At 37.3% G+C, this 16,704-nt stretch overlaps 1 protein-coding gene across 8 annotated transcripts in view; it reads left to right on the plus strand.

Annotated features, from left to right (window-relative positions):
• Nucleotides 1-16,704, plus strand: part of LOC106871768 (uncharacterized) — a 1,221,261-nt gene that overhangs the window by 1,171,930 nt on the left and 32,627 nt on the right. For all 8 annotated transcript variants that reach the window (XR_016244689.1, XR_016244690.1, XM_089364843.1 and 5 more), the window contains exon 81: nucleotides 12,666-12,798. Coding sequence is in view for 6 of the 8 variants with exons in the window: in XM_089364843.1 (XP_089220969.1) it covers nucleotides 12,666-12,798 (133 nt within the window). In the remaining 2 variants the exon portion in view is untranslated. The remainder of the gene's footprint in view (nucleotides 1-12,665; nucleotides 12,799-16,704) is intronic.

The following is a 16,704-nucleotide window of genomic DNA, read 5'->3' on the forward strand; positions in this document are numbered from 1 at the left end:
GCGATTGTTAAACAATTCAGTGATGACATCAGGATGCAATTTGGCCTTGATAAATGTGCAAAACCTACCTTTATCAAAGGAAAAATGACAAATACATCTAATGTGAACCTTGACCAGCAAAATGTCATAAAAGAGTTAGAACCAGCGGAGAGCTACAAATACCTAGGGGTAATTGAAGGGGACAATATCAAGCACTCAGTGATGAGGGAAAGGATCAGAAGAGAATGTTATCGCAGGGTGAGAGCAATACTGAAGACAGAGCTGAACGCGAGAAACAGGATCGAAGCGATCAATGCTCTAGCCATACCAGTCGTGACTTACAGTTTCAACATCGTTAACTGGTCAATTACTGAAATATGTAATGTTGACAGAAAAATACGAAAACTGTTGACAATGCATAGAATGCACCACCCTAAGGCAGATATAAAACGTCTTTATCTGCCAAGAAAAGAAGGAGGCCGAGGACTTTTACAGCTGGCATTATCAATGAAGGTAGCCACAATTGGCCCAGACACCTATCTGAAAAACTCTGAGGACTGGATGCTAAAACTTGTCTTAAAATATGAAAGCAAGAAAGCATCTTACTCAGTAATAAAACAGGCAAAGGAATATCTAAGTGAATTCCAATTGCAACAAATTCAAGAATTAGACGAACTAGAAACACCTGCAGAAAAAGCTAAGCGCTTGAAAACCCGTGCTAAAATTGCTGCCTTAGCTATTATGACTGAAAAATGGCATGGAAAACCTCTCAATGGCAAATACCCAAAGAGAGCGAATAATGCAGATATTGACAAAGCCCTTACTCACCAATGGTTAATGGCCTCTGGCTTGAAATCAGAAACAGAGGGGTTTATCATAGCAGCCCAAGATCAATGCCTACCTACAAAGAACTACCAGGCCAACATATTAAAGAACGGCAGCTCCCCATTATGTCGTATATGCCAACAACAAAATGAGACCATCGATCATGTTGTCTCCATGTGCAGTCTGCTTGCGCCTACAGAGTATCTCAACAGGCATGATAGAGCTGCACAATATATTCACTGGGTAATATGCAAAAACCTGGACTTGCCCCATTATAAAAACTGGTGGGAACACAAACCACCCCCAGTACTTGAAAATGATCACATTGCACTCCTCTGGAACTTTACCATTCAAACTGACAGAAAGATAGACGCAAATAGGCCAGACATCATACTGAAAGACTTCAGACAAAAATCATGCCTCCTCATTGATATGACTGTCCCAATCGATATAAACGTATCTGTCAAGACCTACCAAAAACTGAGCAAATATAAAGTTCTTGAAATAGAAATTAGCAAAATGTGGAATCTGAAGACGAAAACAATACCTATTGTCATAGGTGCCCTGGGAATGACAGCGAAACGGGCTGATTACTACCTAGATCAGATTCCAGGAAACCCCAAAATGGCTGAAGTTCAAAAGATAGTGCTCATGGGAACTGCCCATATCCTACGTAAAATACTGTCTATGTGATCTCAAATTTTAAAGCAAACACATAATTTTGTTATGGTTTCTTAAACATTCACTTGAACAAAACTGTACAAATCCAAATATATGGTACCCTAGGCATAACACTTACATGAACTTCTAACTTGTTGTCTCTTGAGGTCTCTGGGTGAGACTTGGATCCAACTTGTACAAATGCAAAACAAAAGTCAAACATAAAATAATAATAATAATAATAATAATAATGTTACAAAAACACTACTGTATTCTCCAACTGGACAGACAAATGAACATCTCAAGAAAACTTTAAAACTTTAATATATTAAATCTTGTGTGAAACTTTTATCTTTCTTTTCTCTCTGACTACCCAAATATGTAAACATACCTTTTATTGCAACTACACAATTGAATTCAGAAATCAAAAAATTCAGTGACGTGAATATCAGTATATATATATATATATATATATATATATATATATATATATATATATATATATATATTTAGCAGGAGTGGCAACAAAAAAAGAGACCTCGATATTGTGCAAATAGAGGAATGTATCTGTAAAAATATGTGACACTTATTCAGTAGCCATGATAAAACTCCGAGTTTCCGATGCCCGGACGGTGTTCCACTCTAACCATCTCTTCAGTTATCCAACCACCGGAGGTTCTATTTGAAAAACCGTTATGGAAACGAAAACAAAGGGAAATAAGCATCCATAAACATAAACAAAGGGAAATTACTGTGTGGTGTCAAAACCCGTCTAAATTTGCGTATATCATACACGCACGCACATACCTCAAAGTGCATGCGTTTATATCTACGTGCGCACGTATCCTCGCTCATATACTGTTCCTTGTGCGTGTCTATAAGCACACGGAAAAGAGGTTTGGAGGGGAGGAAAAAACAGAAATATTATATGTGGGAAAATACAAAAACCATTAACCCTATACCTATGTAGAAACCTAAAAATAATTAAAAATATATTATAATATCGAAATATAAAAATAAAAAATAAAAATATAAGATTCAGGTAAAAAGTGAAAAAAGTGAAAGAGGTGAAAGAACTTAATACGGAAGCCTATCAGTGCCGCCCATCAGCACAAAATATTAAAAAATATAAATAAAAAATATATATATAAAGTATAAGAAATAATTATAGAGGCATAAAATATATATGTAATAGGAAGCAAGTCCAATCTGTAGCCTCAGGGGGACCAAAAACGTAACAAATATTTAGTCACATGCGGACATGATCCGAAGAGTTCAGTCTTTGAATTTAGACATGTGGTAGGGTCCAAGCTGCCTTTCCAGATAAGCCATCTTTCAATATCACACATGATATGATGGCATCAGAAACTCGGTGTTTTATCATGGCTACTGAATAAGTGTCACATATTTTTACAGATATATATATATATATATAAACAAATGATAAATGAGTATATGCATATATACGTACAGGTATGTGCATACCTACGTCTACCTGTATATATAGGTGCATATCTGGGTACAGGACATTGCAAACAAAACGTAGACAAGAAAATAATAATAACCAGATTACAGAAAACACACAAGCCACATAGAGAACATTTTCCTTCATCAGCTACCCCCGTTTTAACACCGGCGTTTCGAAGAGTTGGGCAGGACGCATCGTTAAAACGGATCTTCCCATATATATATATTATTGTTGTTGTTGTTTTTTCTACCAGTAATTACAAATAAAACAGGGTGAATTGCTTCTTTTCAAGGCCAAGTTCAGCGCTCCCATTGTTGGATGATAGTAGTAAATGCATTTGACATCTACTGACCCAAAGGGGGGCAAAGATTCTTTTGTCTTCTATTGCTGACCTCCTCACCATCTGCCAAATCTATTTATAGACCTGTAGAATTTGATCTAATCACCACGCTGCTACTCTACCCCCAACTATTTCCTTCAACTACCACATATTTATATCTCAAGTACAAGATAAAAGTTGAAAATATAGAAATTTAATAAAACCTTTTAATAATAAATGGAAATAGTAATAATGAAAATAACAATAGTAGTGGTGGTGATGGGATAATGATAATAATAAAAATAATAATAATATGCTACTACTATTCTGATAGCACAAGAATCTGAAGCCCAACTCCCACTACTACCACTACCCCCACCCCTGCTATTGTTGTTGTTGCTGCCACCACTGCTGCTACTACACATAGAAACAACAATAAAGGCAGTAATTGACAATAGCAATAGAAGACTGAAGAAGACTGCCCAGCAAAGAGAGGAAGGACAGCAACAACTGATACAAGAATATCAACGGCACAGGAAGTAAGAAAAATCTACCACCCTCTTAGAACCTGTGGTTAGAGAACATAGCCTAGCTAGTGACAAAAAAACAACATTGAAAAAAGAAGTTATTGCTACAAAAATAGTTAAGCTACCAAAATAAGGACAAAAGCAACGATCTTAGTCTTCATACGCTGAGCCTGTTCACCGAAGAAGATTACAAGTGAGCAATGGACTCTCTGGAAAGTCGTTCTGCATGACAGAAAGAGTAGTTACATCTCTTTTAAATTACAACTAACATCACTAAGGAAGGTCAGATCAAATAGTATAATTTTCTATGCAGCTATTCATGTGAGTAGTGCTGGAAATTGGTGCCACCTCTGCCCTGCATAAGCCTGTGTAACCTCTGAGTCTGTTAATATAACTATGACAAATAGTAAAAAAATAAATAAAAACAATATCAGTGATATTAGTGATGATAATAGTAACAATAATAATGAAAAGAAATGGGTGGAATCTCCTCATGTCCTGATTAATGACACATCTCGTGATGATGTCACAATGAAAACACTGTTAATTGCACGACCTGATAATTGCTACCTCATATGAGTGACAATGAAAAAGCAAAATATTGTGAATGAAACTGAATCCATTGATGGTGACAATATTGCACCCAGTAGGCTCACAGATTCTGGTTCAGCTCCAGCCTGTCGATATTCAGAGAGGGACCATTACACACAGCGTAGATGGAGCAAGTAAATTAATGCTGTGGTCATGGAGTGTTACTACCTGAGCAGCCTGGTAGATGAAAATGGTGATCAAATTAGGGGTTACCGACAACACATGTATGGTTATTGGAGAGAGAAGGGAAAGTTTCAACTCACAGAACAGAGATAATGTGATCAAGCTAGAACAATGAGAAAAAATCGTTGGTTCATAGAAGTAGAGCTCAAAGCTATCAAAAGACAGGTATTAGAAAATAGTAGCAGAGATATCGATAAAAATACAGTTCTTACTAAGAAGAGTAATCTCATAGCACAGGAAAGGAGCAGTGGAAGTCTACTTCATGAGAGACAACATCACAGAAACAAATAATTTGATCAAGGCAGCAAGCTTTGTTGTAGCAGAAAACATGGGTGTTGATGTCAAGCAAAAGAAATATAATGGGAGTAACAAAAGAAAAGATCCATAGTGGAAAAGAAGAATACGGGCAGGGTTAGATATGCTCTCAAAGGACATTTCTGTGTTACACTGAAAAGAGAAGGGGAGCTTAAAAGCAAACAAAAGTACAGGGCACTGAACTGGAAGTATAATATTGAAAGTAAGGGGCCTGAAAGTGGTAATGGAGGAACTAAAGCAGTCCCTCGTTGCAAAGAAAGCAAAGATAGTAAGACATGACCAAAGAATGAAGGGATACCAGCAGAATAGGTTGTTCAGAGTAGACCAGAAGAAATTCTATAAAGAAATAAATGGAGAGTATACAGATGAAAAGTTGATACCAGATAACACTGCAAGTCAAAGGTTTTGGAGTGACATCTGGAGCAAAGACAAGGAGAACAAGAAGGATGCTGAATGGTTGCAAGAACTGAAACAAAAAGTAGTCTGTCCAAAACAGGTAGAACTAGTCATTTCAGTTAGGGAAGTGAAGGAAATCAGCAAAAAACTGAGCATCTGGGAGGCCCCGGGACCAGGTGGAGATCAAGGCTACTGGATCAAAAGATTTGGTGAATATCATGCACAAATAGCTGTGCAACTCAACACCTTGTTAAATGCCAACCAAGTAACACCAGAGTGGTTGACATTGGATAAGACTGTGTTGTGCTTGAAAAACATCGAAAAAGGCAATACAGTAGACAATTACAGGCTGATATCTTGTTTGCCACTTATGTGGAAATTATTGACTGGAATACTCGCGGAGTCAATGTATGAACATCTTTGAAAAAATGGAGTCTTGTCACATGAACAGAAGGGTTGCAAGCGTAAGTCCAGAGGTACCAAGGATCAATTCCTGATAGACAAAACTGTACTTAGAGACGGCAAGAGGAGAAAAATAAAATTAGGCATGTCATGGATCAACTATCATAAGGTGTACGAAAAGATTCCACATTCTTGGATTATGGAATGTATGAACCTATCTGGTACTGCAGTGAATGTTGAGTGATTGCTTGGAGAAAGTATGGCAAATTGGAGGATGAACCTGACTGCATACAGAAGAAGATTAGGGACAGTAGAAATCAGGAGGGGCATCTTCCAAGGGGACTGCCTGTCTCCACTGATCTTTGTACTGTGCTTGATACCACTGACACTGATTCTGAGGAAAGCAAAAGCTGGGTATGCATTCAAAAACCACCAACAAAAAGTCAACAATTTGTTATTCATGGATGATCTCAATCTTTATGGCAAAGATGAAGCCCAAGTCAGTTCCCTCGTTGATACTGTGTATACTTTCAGTGCCAATTATTAGAATGGCATTCGGACTGAGAAAGTGTGGTGTGTTAGACTTGAAGAGAGGCAAGATCAAATGTATGGACGGGCTAACAATACCGTCGGGTGAGGTTATGAAGCAGATAGAAGAGATGGGCTGTAAGTACTGGGAGTTTTGGAAATGGATAAATTGGTGGATAAAGAAATGACAGAAAAGTTTAAGGTGGAGTACTTACGCAGACTGAGACTGATCCTAAAGTCGAAATTAAATGGACAGAATAAGATCAAAGCTATCAACATTTGGGCAGTTTCACTCCTTAGATATAGAGCAGGGGTAATCGCATGGACAGTAGACAAAGTAAACAGCTTAGACAGGAAGACAAGGAAGTTGCTAACTTCATATGGGTCACTCCACACAAAAAGTGATACAGACAGATTGTATGTACCAAGAAAAAGAGGGGGAAGAGGAATTATAGGATGCAAACACAGCATTAGAGCAGAGGAAAACAACATAGCATGGAATGTAAAAAATGACACAGAACTGCTATTATTAGCATCTTCTGGCTTAAAATCACAGACGGAAGGGCTTATCATAGCAGTCCAAAATCAAGGCCTACTTACAAGAAGCTACCAGACTAACATCTTAAAGAATGGCAGTAGACCAACATGTCATGTATGCAAATAACAAATGCAATTATCGATCATGTTGTCTCCATGTACAGCCTTCTTGCACCTACAGAGTATCTCAACAGCAATGATAGAGCAGCACAGTATATTTACTGGGTAATTTGCAAAGAATTGGACCTGACCCATGATAAAATCTGATAGGAACACTAACCAGTGCTTGAAATGATCACATCTCACATTATATAGAAGGAAGTAAAAAATCATGCTTCCTCATTGATATGACTGTCACAATCGACATAAATGTATCTGTTAAGACTTACCAAAATCTGAGCAAGTATAAAGATCTTGAAATAACAATTGGTAAAAGCTCAACACAAAAAAATACCTGTTGTCATAGGTGCCCTAGGAATGATAGCAAAAGGAATCGTTTGCTACCTATCCCAGATATCAGGAAATCCAAAAATGGAAGAAATTCAGAAAATAGTGCTCATAGAAACTATTCATATCCTACAAAATAGATTGTCTATGTAATACCAAAGACATTTTAATCTTAAACAGTGTTAAAATATTTTTAAATGTACATATCATGTGTCCCCAGAAAATAAGACCTTGCATGATTTTTCAGGATGAATTTAATTGTTGAGAGCAGCAGACAGACAAAAGAAACAAGCAGCCTCTTCATATTGATTCAAACCACTTTGTTGCGATGTATACACTGTTCAAAATATCTTTTTGGTGGCTAAAAATAATGTCACAAAATCTGTCCTGGTGTCTCTTTCATAACTCAAATATTGCCAAGCTATATGTCAATCAACAGCCCTTGTTCAGAGCTTTCAAATGTATCATGTAACATTTCCTTCTGTGGTCAGTACTGGTCAGTAGATGCAAGAACAATAAAGTACACATTTTCTTTCAAGACAAAAAAATCTCTCAGTAAACACCATGATGGAACTGAATGGGAAATCATTTGTCAGGCCATTTTCACCCCAAGACAAGATGAGTGCAAGAAGAGTTATTCCATCAAGTACAAGAAAGGAATAGTGGAGGAATCACTGGGCAAGAATCTTACTGTTTTACACAAAGAAAAGAATTTGGATCTCCGAATGGTTTTTGACATTGCAATAAATAAATTATTCAAGGACCATTTATGCATGGAAATCAATGACTACATTGAAATCAGAATAGTGAGAAATCAGCATGGAAATTTTGTGAATCCCAGCCTTGCAAGAGATCGTGACTTGTGTGATGAATTCATGGAACAAAATCACAGACAGCTGTGTTGCCAATGCACTATGAGCATGTTACCTAGACAAGAGCTTCTCATTTAAGGAGACCTCTGCTGCTCAATATCAGAGATTGAGGACAAAAGTTCTGCAAGAAATGGTGTCACACGAAAACTCCGCAAAAATTCTGAAATCCAGTGATTTGCAGAACAATGACATTTCAGAGGACAATGACATGACTGTTTTTGAATAAATTGTTGTTAATGAGTTTCTGAGTAAAATAACATGTAAATTGTCAAGTAACTGTAGATTGTTTGCATAATTTCTGCATATTTAGTAATTTTGTAATTTTCTGTTTCATAATGTCATTTTTCGGTACATGAAAAAAATATGAATTCACTTTAAAATAAGCCTTTGTGTGTCATTTCAGAGTGAAAATTAATATATGCTCTGTCTTATTTTTTGCAAAATACAATAATAGCAAATACATTCTACTGTCGTCTGAAAATCATACTATCATTTTATGATCAAATTACTTTTAAAACAAACTTCTAAATTGTATTTTCATAGACATTCTCGGCACCCTAGTCATAACACCAACTTGAACTTCTAACTTGTTCTTTTGAGGTCTCTGGGTGAGACTTGGAGTCAACTTATACAAGTACAAAGCAAAAGCCAAACGTAATAATAATAATAATAATAATGACGGTTAGCATATACTTTGAAGTCAAAATGCTGATGTAGATCAAGGAAGAACCCATCAGTGGCTGAAAAGTTCTGGACTGAAAGCGGATACTGAAGGTTTCATATTGGCAGCACGAGATCAAAGATTGCTTACGAAACCCACCAGGCTAATGATCTTCAAAACGGTTCTTGCCCCAGTGCAGATTCTGCAACACATTTGATGAAACAATAGATCGTCTTGGGATGTCCTGTGCTGACACCAAAAGAATACAAAAATGATATGGTAGGACCATATTTACATTGGAACATTTTGTAGACACTACAAAATCAGCACTCCTGCTTACTTATGAACATCATCCTCAGTCAGGTGTTGCAGGTAAAAATGTCACTATCCTCTGGGATTTTCCAGTCAGCACTGACAGAACGATCCAAGCTAATCAACCAGACATAATTATTAAAGACAGAGAACAAAATACTTGTAGACTAATGGATGTAAGTGTTCCCATTGATAAAAATCTACCTGTAAAGGAATTTGACAAATTAAGTAAATATAAGCTCCTGGAAAATGAAATACAAAAAGTGTGGCATCTTAAAGCTAGAATTGTTCCTGTTATTGCAAGTGTCCTAGGTATGATGAAAAAGGGATGTCAAAAACATTTAGATAATATCCCTGGAGAACCATGTCTCAGAAAAATCCAAGAGATTGTGCTGACAAGTACTGCCCACATCCTTAGAAAAACCCTATCCATTTAAATGTCTGTGTTACATTACATAAAGATATTTCACTGATGCCCCTGCCATGTCCACTCCCCAATCTTTCAGTCATACTGTAAAACCTCTTATCCTTCACTCACCCTAGGACATTGAGTATGTCTTGGCAAATGATTGTAACAAACATGCAGATTAAAAATAAACGATAATAATAATAATGATAATAATAATAATAATAATAAGAAGAAGAAGAAGAAGACTGCTGACAATAATGATTTCTTTTATTTACCACCAGGGTAAAGGATGTACAGGACAATACAAAGACACATGAAAAGTGTTGAGGTTTACATATAATGGAATGATTAAAAGAAAAAGTAAGAATGAAGAGTATATATGGCAAATATTAAAAGAAGGGAAGTATACACAGCATACTACAGTAAGAGAAAGGAGTGATAGTGTTGGGGCTATCCTGATACAGGAGGACTTCTAGGTATAATCGAGGAACCCCATCATCTAAGATTTCCCTGAATATCAATGACAAGTGCCCTTTCCAACTTCTTTTCTCCATTTCAGAGGTTTACACTTAGAGAAGTACCATTCACTCTTGACATTTTCTCAATTTTCCCTCTCATTTTGATAAATTCACACAAGAATAGCACATCCCCCCTCCCACCTTCACTTGAAAAAGTCGATGAGGTCTTTACCAAGGAGGAATGTTTCTATTCTCATGCCTTTCAGCCTTGTCCACCAGACAACCTCTTTTGCCACATTCAGCAGGCAAAGGAAAACTGCATAGTCTGCTGAATTAAAGGAGAGCAGTAGGGCAATCATCACTAGGGACAAGGCCAACAGATGGATCCGTCTCACATGTGACAGTAGCCACTTGACATAACTCCTTAAGCCAGCAATGCACAGACACTGAATGAGTGTGTGCAGAACAGTTTCGTTGCACTGCACAGACCTTGGAAAAACATCTGAAGGCACATCTGTGCCTAATAATAATAATCTTTTCTACTATAGGCACAAGGCTTGAAATATTAGGAGAGAGGATTGATTGATTACATTGGCTCCAGAGTTTCTCTGGTACTTTTTTATCAATCCCGAAAGATGAAAGGCAAAGTAGACCTCAGTGGAATTTGAACTCACAACGTAGCCACAGACAAAATACTACTAACCATTTCATCCTTCAAGCTAACAATTGTGCCATCTCACTGCCTTGCCTAATAATAATAATAGTAATAAGTGGTTCTCATGGCTTCTGATCTTAACTGATTGGAGGTGTTATCATGTACATTGTTTTCTCTTGGTATAAAAGATGGGCTACAGCAAATATTCTGCTCAATACCACAGATTTGCTTGTCAGTTGTTTGACCTTAACCAGTTGAGCATGTCTCTTAGAGACTGACAGAATGTGCACCTCTGATTACAAGCACAAGTAGTGAGGGAGCATCATAGTTCTTTGAGGTTTGAAAACTTCACATCTGGAAACATGGGTATTTTGGTCATCATCCTAAAACAACCATTATTCAGGAACATTTTGAGTGGGATGGGCTACTTGACCTGAAGAAAATTCTAACTGAGCCCTACCTATAAAGTCATGTGCTATTTATCTTGATATGAAATCACCATGTCATGCACATATGGTTGTGATGCATGTGACTGATGTACCCTTATCAGATGGGTAGTCATGATGAGTATATTAGGCTTTGTATACTTTACCCCAATGTCACTTTGATGGCATGTGCTGCTCCCTTGACAATAATAATAATAACAATAATAATTATGATGATCATGAAAATAATAACCCTTTCTATCATAAGCACAAAGCCTGAAAGTTTGAGGGAGGTATTATGTCGATTACGTTGATCTCAGTAATCCACTGGTACTTAATTTATCTACCCCAAAAGGAAGAAAGACAAAGTCGTCCCCAGCAGCATTTGAACTCAGAATGTGAAGACAAAATGCTGCTATGTATTTTGCTCATTGTGCTAACGATTCTGCCAATTTACCACCCAATATAATAATAATAATGATAATGATAATAATAATAATAATAATAATAATAATAATAATAATAATAATAATAATAATAATAATAATAATAATAATAATAAGGACTCATAAAAATAAGGACTCATTAGAAGAGGAATATTCCAGGGAGACACGCTCTCTCCATTCCTTTTCTCTTGGTACTGACACCTTTGTCTGACATGCTAAATAGAACTGGATGTGGGTATAACTCTTACGGCAAAACAATCACCCACCTCTTGTATATGGATGATCTAAAACTGTACACTACAAATGATAAACAGCTGGAAGCATTACTACAGACAGTACATTGATTTACCAAAGAAATAAATAAGGAATTTGGCTTAGAAAAATGTGCCTAAGCAACCATGGAAAGAGGAAAACTAGTTAAGAGTAGCAACAACACACTAGATAAAGCAAATGAAATAAGAGGATTAGGCCAAAGCCAGGCATACAAATACTTAGGAATCAATAAACTAGATATGATACAACACACAAATGATAGGGAGGCTCAGGACTCGAAGCAGAGACTGAAGGATTTTTAATTGCAGCACCAAAGCCTTCCCACCAGAAATTACCAAAACCATGTATTGAAAAGAAATAACAAGTAACTGCAGAATATGTGGAGATGGAGAAGAAACAATAAATCATATTGTCTCTGGCTAAGAAGCAATATATTCATAGACATGAAAAAGGTGGGATCTATATACACTGGAAGCTATGGAGTAACAACAGAAAAAAGATGGTATTGGCACATGCTAGAAAATGTTACAGAAAATTAGAAAGCAACCTTACTCTGGGGTGTGCCAATATACAAAGATAGAGAAACTAAGGCCAATAGGCCAGATATAGTTGTCAGACATCACCAAGAAAAAAAAAATGCTTTCTAATTGATGTATCAATACCAACAGAGAATTGGAGAAACTTTCAAAATACAAAAATCTGGAAGTAGAGGTAACTAGAATGTGGAGTCTAAAAACAGAAACAATTCCTATTGTAGTAGGTGCATTAGGTATAATAAAAAACATTCAGATGGCGGCGATAGAGAATTCATGCAACAGTACCAGGCTACAATTTTATAACTGTCTGACAACATTGCACAAAAATCATGTTGCCAACACCTTACTGAGAGGAAGATTTCTAAAGTAAAAGTTTAAGATGCTATTACAATATTATTATAATTGTTAAGATATCTAATGTCTTCATTTGCTTTGTTTCAGGAAATCCCAATTGTAAGGCAAACAACAGCACATGTCCCACTGAAATCTCTACTTATAGTGCAACAATTTTGATGTGTGTATATGTTTTACTAACGAATATTTTACTTCTCAATCTATTAATTGCCATGTTTAGGTAAGAACTTTTACTTTACATGTGTATGAGTGTGTGTGCTAATTAAGACCTAGTATGAGGGTAACATACGTTATTGGATTTCATTGTTAAATAATTGAAATGTATACAAAATGGAAACATAAGATAAAACTTTCAACCCATATTCTTCACACACCCACCATCCACTGCTGATCTCTCTTCCCTTCTCCCTCATGTACCTGTCCACACACTCTGCATGCCTTCACATATCTATCATACCCACCTCCCAGCCTCTCCAATTCCTCTCAACATCCCTTGCTATTTTCTGTTATCTCAAAACATCTCCTCTCACACTTTTAAGGAACATCCTCGTCTTACCCCACTGTGCTACTTATACTACCCTTCACTGTTCCCTGTGGTCAGGCCCTCTCTCTCTCTCTCTCTCTCACTCTCTCTCTCTCTCTTTCTCTCTCTCTCTCTCTAACTCTTTCCTTGTCCTACCAAGGTAGCCAAGTATCCACTTGATAGTAAGTGGGCTACTTTTATCCTAAGATGTCCCATCATACTCTAATCCCTTGGTTCCACTCTCTCTATTTCTCAGCTGAGAGGTCCTTGTCTTGCAAACTTGCAGATGTTGGCACTCACATAAAATGAACCTGTGGTGAGGCCACATATAAAGTATTCATGCCAGTTCCACGTATAAACCACCCATGCTGTTGCCACATATAATGCACCTTTGGTGGTGTTTCATGAATAGCACCAATTATGCTCTGTAGATTGGTTGTCATTAAGAAGGGCATCCAGCCATAGAAACCATTTCAGAATAGACAATTGGAATCTGGTGCAGCTCTCTGCTTTGCCAACTCCTATCAAATTGTCCATCAATGTCATCATGGGAAATGGACATCAAAAGATAATGATGATGATGATGACATTTCTACTTGTAAGAAAATCCAGAACATTACCATAAGGAAAAGTTTTTAAAATATTCACCAGTTAATGTTCTGAATGAGTTTCTTTCTCTCTCTCTCTCTCTCTCTCTCTCTCTCTCTCTCTCTCTCTCTTTCTCTCACTCTCTTAACACCTCTAATTACATTCATATGTACTAGATACTGATACACTGAATTCTCAGAGCCAACCTGTAGCTTTTAAATGCTTTTACTCCAGGTCACAAATATATACAAGTTGAATAAATCACAAAAGGTATTTACAAGTGAAAGGCCATGTTCAGCTTCTGTGTATCATATATCATAGCTACTCAAGGACTATTGGTTGTTGTGTGCCTCATGCAAGACCTAAGGAGTTTACGTCCTTGAACTCTACTGATTCCGGTGACAAAGAGGAAGAACCAAGTCCCTGGAACTTCAAAGTTACATGCTGTGATACCTAGTGGCAAGCTATTTAGACAACTTTTGTCAGGGAAGATAACTGTGCCTGCGCTCCTTCCTTAGACTGAAAACAGTTGAACAAAATGGAGGTGGGCGAAATGTATGTGTGCGATAGAAAGGCACAGAAAAATGAAACATGGTAAAACAGTTGTATGAACAATGCATGTGTAGAAACACAGAGGAAACAAGCAGAAAGAAATGTCTGTTCTTGTAGAGAACAAAATGTGTGATACACAGAATCCAAACTATGGCAAAACAGTTGAAAAATACAATGCAAATGTGTACAAAGAAAGAAATGTTCAGGAAAGAAAGGTGTCCAATCAAACAGAACAAAGTATTATACAAAAATCTTGCTGAAAGATGTGTGTATGCTGTGTAAGTACATATATAAAGTGTTTCTTTGTAAGTGAATATGTGAAAATACACAATGATACAGAAAGAGAAGAAATATGAGTGTTGTGTCTATAACACGTAAGTCTAATCTCTCGAACAGTTACCGGCAAGACAAAGTTAAGAAATGTAAAGAGTCTGAGACAATTTCTTCAGCCAATGAACTGATCTGCCAGAAGGGTGAAGAATGCATTTGTGTAGTTGGTGTTCTGGTGAGTGGAGATGGTGTTTGTGGAATGATAGGTGTGTCTGCAAGTGGCTTAAATGTTTCAGAAAAAGCTTTTTTAACTCTGTCAATAAAGACAGTCTTTTTTCTGTGAATGTCCACAGTGAACAGTTTTGGTGTGCTCCAAAGAACATGATAAGGACCAGAGTAGGAGGTGTGAGTGGTCCTTTGACGGCATCATTTCTTACAAATACATGAGTCCAACTAGAAATATCTGGAGGTACTGCTGATCACAAGGAAGCATTTTGTGGCAAGTTAGCAAAGAATGACCTGAGTCGCATAACGTAAGATGCAGGATCTGCATTCAGTAACTTGACGGGTACCAACATTTGGCCAGGAAGTGCCAAAGTGGTGCCATACAAGAGTTCAGTGGAGGAGTAGCCTAAATCCTCCTTAACAGCAGCCCAGCAGAACAATGGGGAGAAACTCAGACCAACGATGAGGATCAGGGGCAGCACAGATAGCAGCTTTAAGCTGGCGATGGAACTGTTCCACCATCCCATTCATGGCAGGATGGTGTGGATGTGCTGAACTTTGAGCAATCTTGAAAGCTCACGAAACAGACAAGCTTCAAACTGGTGTCCATGGTTGGTGGTAATTCTGGAGGGTGCTCCGAAGTGAGCTAGCTACCCAGAGATGAAGGCTCTGGCAACCAGGCCATCTGTAGAATTGGTCGATGCAGGTCAGGATATAAGTAAATCCACAACTGACTGACCAAGGACCAACCAGGTCGATGTGAATGTGATGGAATCTGGTGTCCTGTAGATTGAAATGATCAAGGGTGCTTGCACATGAGGATTCACCTTGGAAAGCTGACACTGGAGGTAGGCACGTGACCAAACAGTAATACACTAACATATATTCGACCAGAACAAGTGGGCCGAGATAAGCTAATTCCAGAGTGTGACAGCAAATGCAGAGCATCAAAAACAGCATGACAGTGATATAAATGATAATATCAAGTGGCGAACATGCCATAACAGCCTTGTGGCTGAATTATACTAAGATAATAATTATATATATAAATTATATGATTATAGGTGCAGGAGTGGCTGTGTGGTAAGTAGCTTGCTTACCCACCACATGGTTCCGGGTTCAGTCCCACTGCGTGGCACCTTGGGCAAGTGTCTTCTACTATAGCCTCGGGCCGACCAAAGCCTTGTGAGTGGATTTGGTAGACGGAAACTGAAAGAAGCCCGTCATATATATGTATGTGTGTGTATATGTTTGTGTGTCTGTGTGTGTATATGTTTGTGTGTCTGTGTGTGCTTGACAACCGATGCTGGTGTGTTTACGTCCCCGTAACTTAGCGGTTCGGCAAAAGAGACCGATAGAATAAGTACTAGGCTTCCAAAGAATAAGTCCTGGGGTCGATTTGCTTGACTAAGGGCAGTGCTCCAGCATGGCTGCAGTCAAATGACTGAAACAAGTAAAAGAGTAAAAGAGTATATAAGGGAACAGGTAAAAATCCTACTCTAACAAGTTGTAAGAATGCGCCAAAAAACATTATAAATAAAATATTTATGCTCCAGATTGGAATTGCACTGCTTTGAGGCTATTTCAGTTTACAAAATACACGACTGAAATGAAAATTAAAAATTTGACTTTATTTTGAAGCATAAGCGTGGATGTTTGCACATGATTGTACGAATTTGTTTCCTGGGGGTATGTATAAATATTTGTGACTATGTTTCTTTGAATATTGTGCTGAGGATGAGAAATAAGGTATTTTTTCTGCTTTAATCTCGAAATTGGATCACTACAATTAACTGTGGAGTTTTATTTTGTATTTTTCATTTGCTCATCTACAACCCATATTTTTGCAGGAGCTAAAGGTAGTTTTATAGCATTTTTTGGTGTATTCTTACATGTTCAAACAGGGTTTTTTCCTGTTCCCTTATATAGTTATATAATTTATATAATTATTATTTTAATATAATTTAA

The sequence above is a fragment of the Octopus bimaculoides genome, chromosome 16, assembly GCF_046866305.1.
Source record: "Octopus bimaculoides isolate indiv1 chromosome 16, ASM4686630v1, whole genome shotgun sequence".
Classification (NCBI taxonomy): domain Eukaryota; kingdom Metazoa; phylum Mollusca; class Cephalopoda; order Octopoda; family Octopodidae; genus Octopus; species Octopus bimaculoides.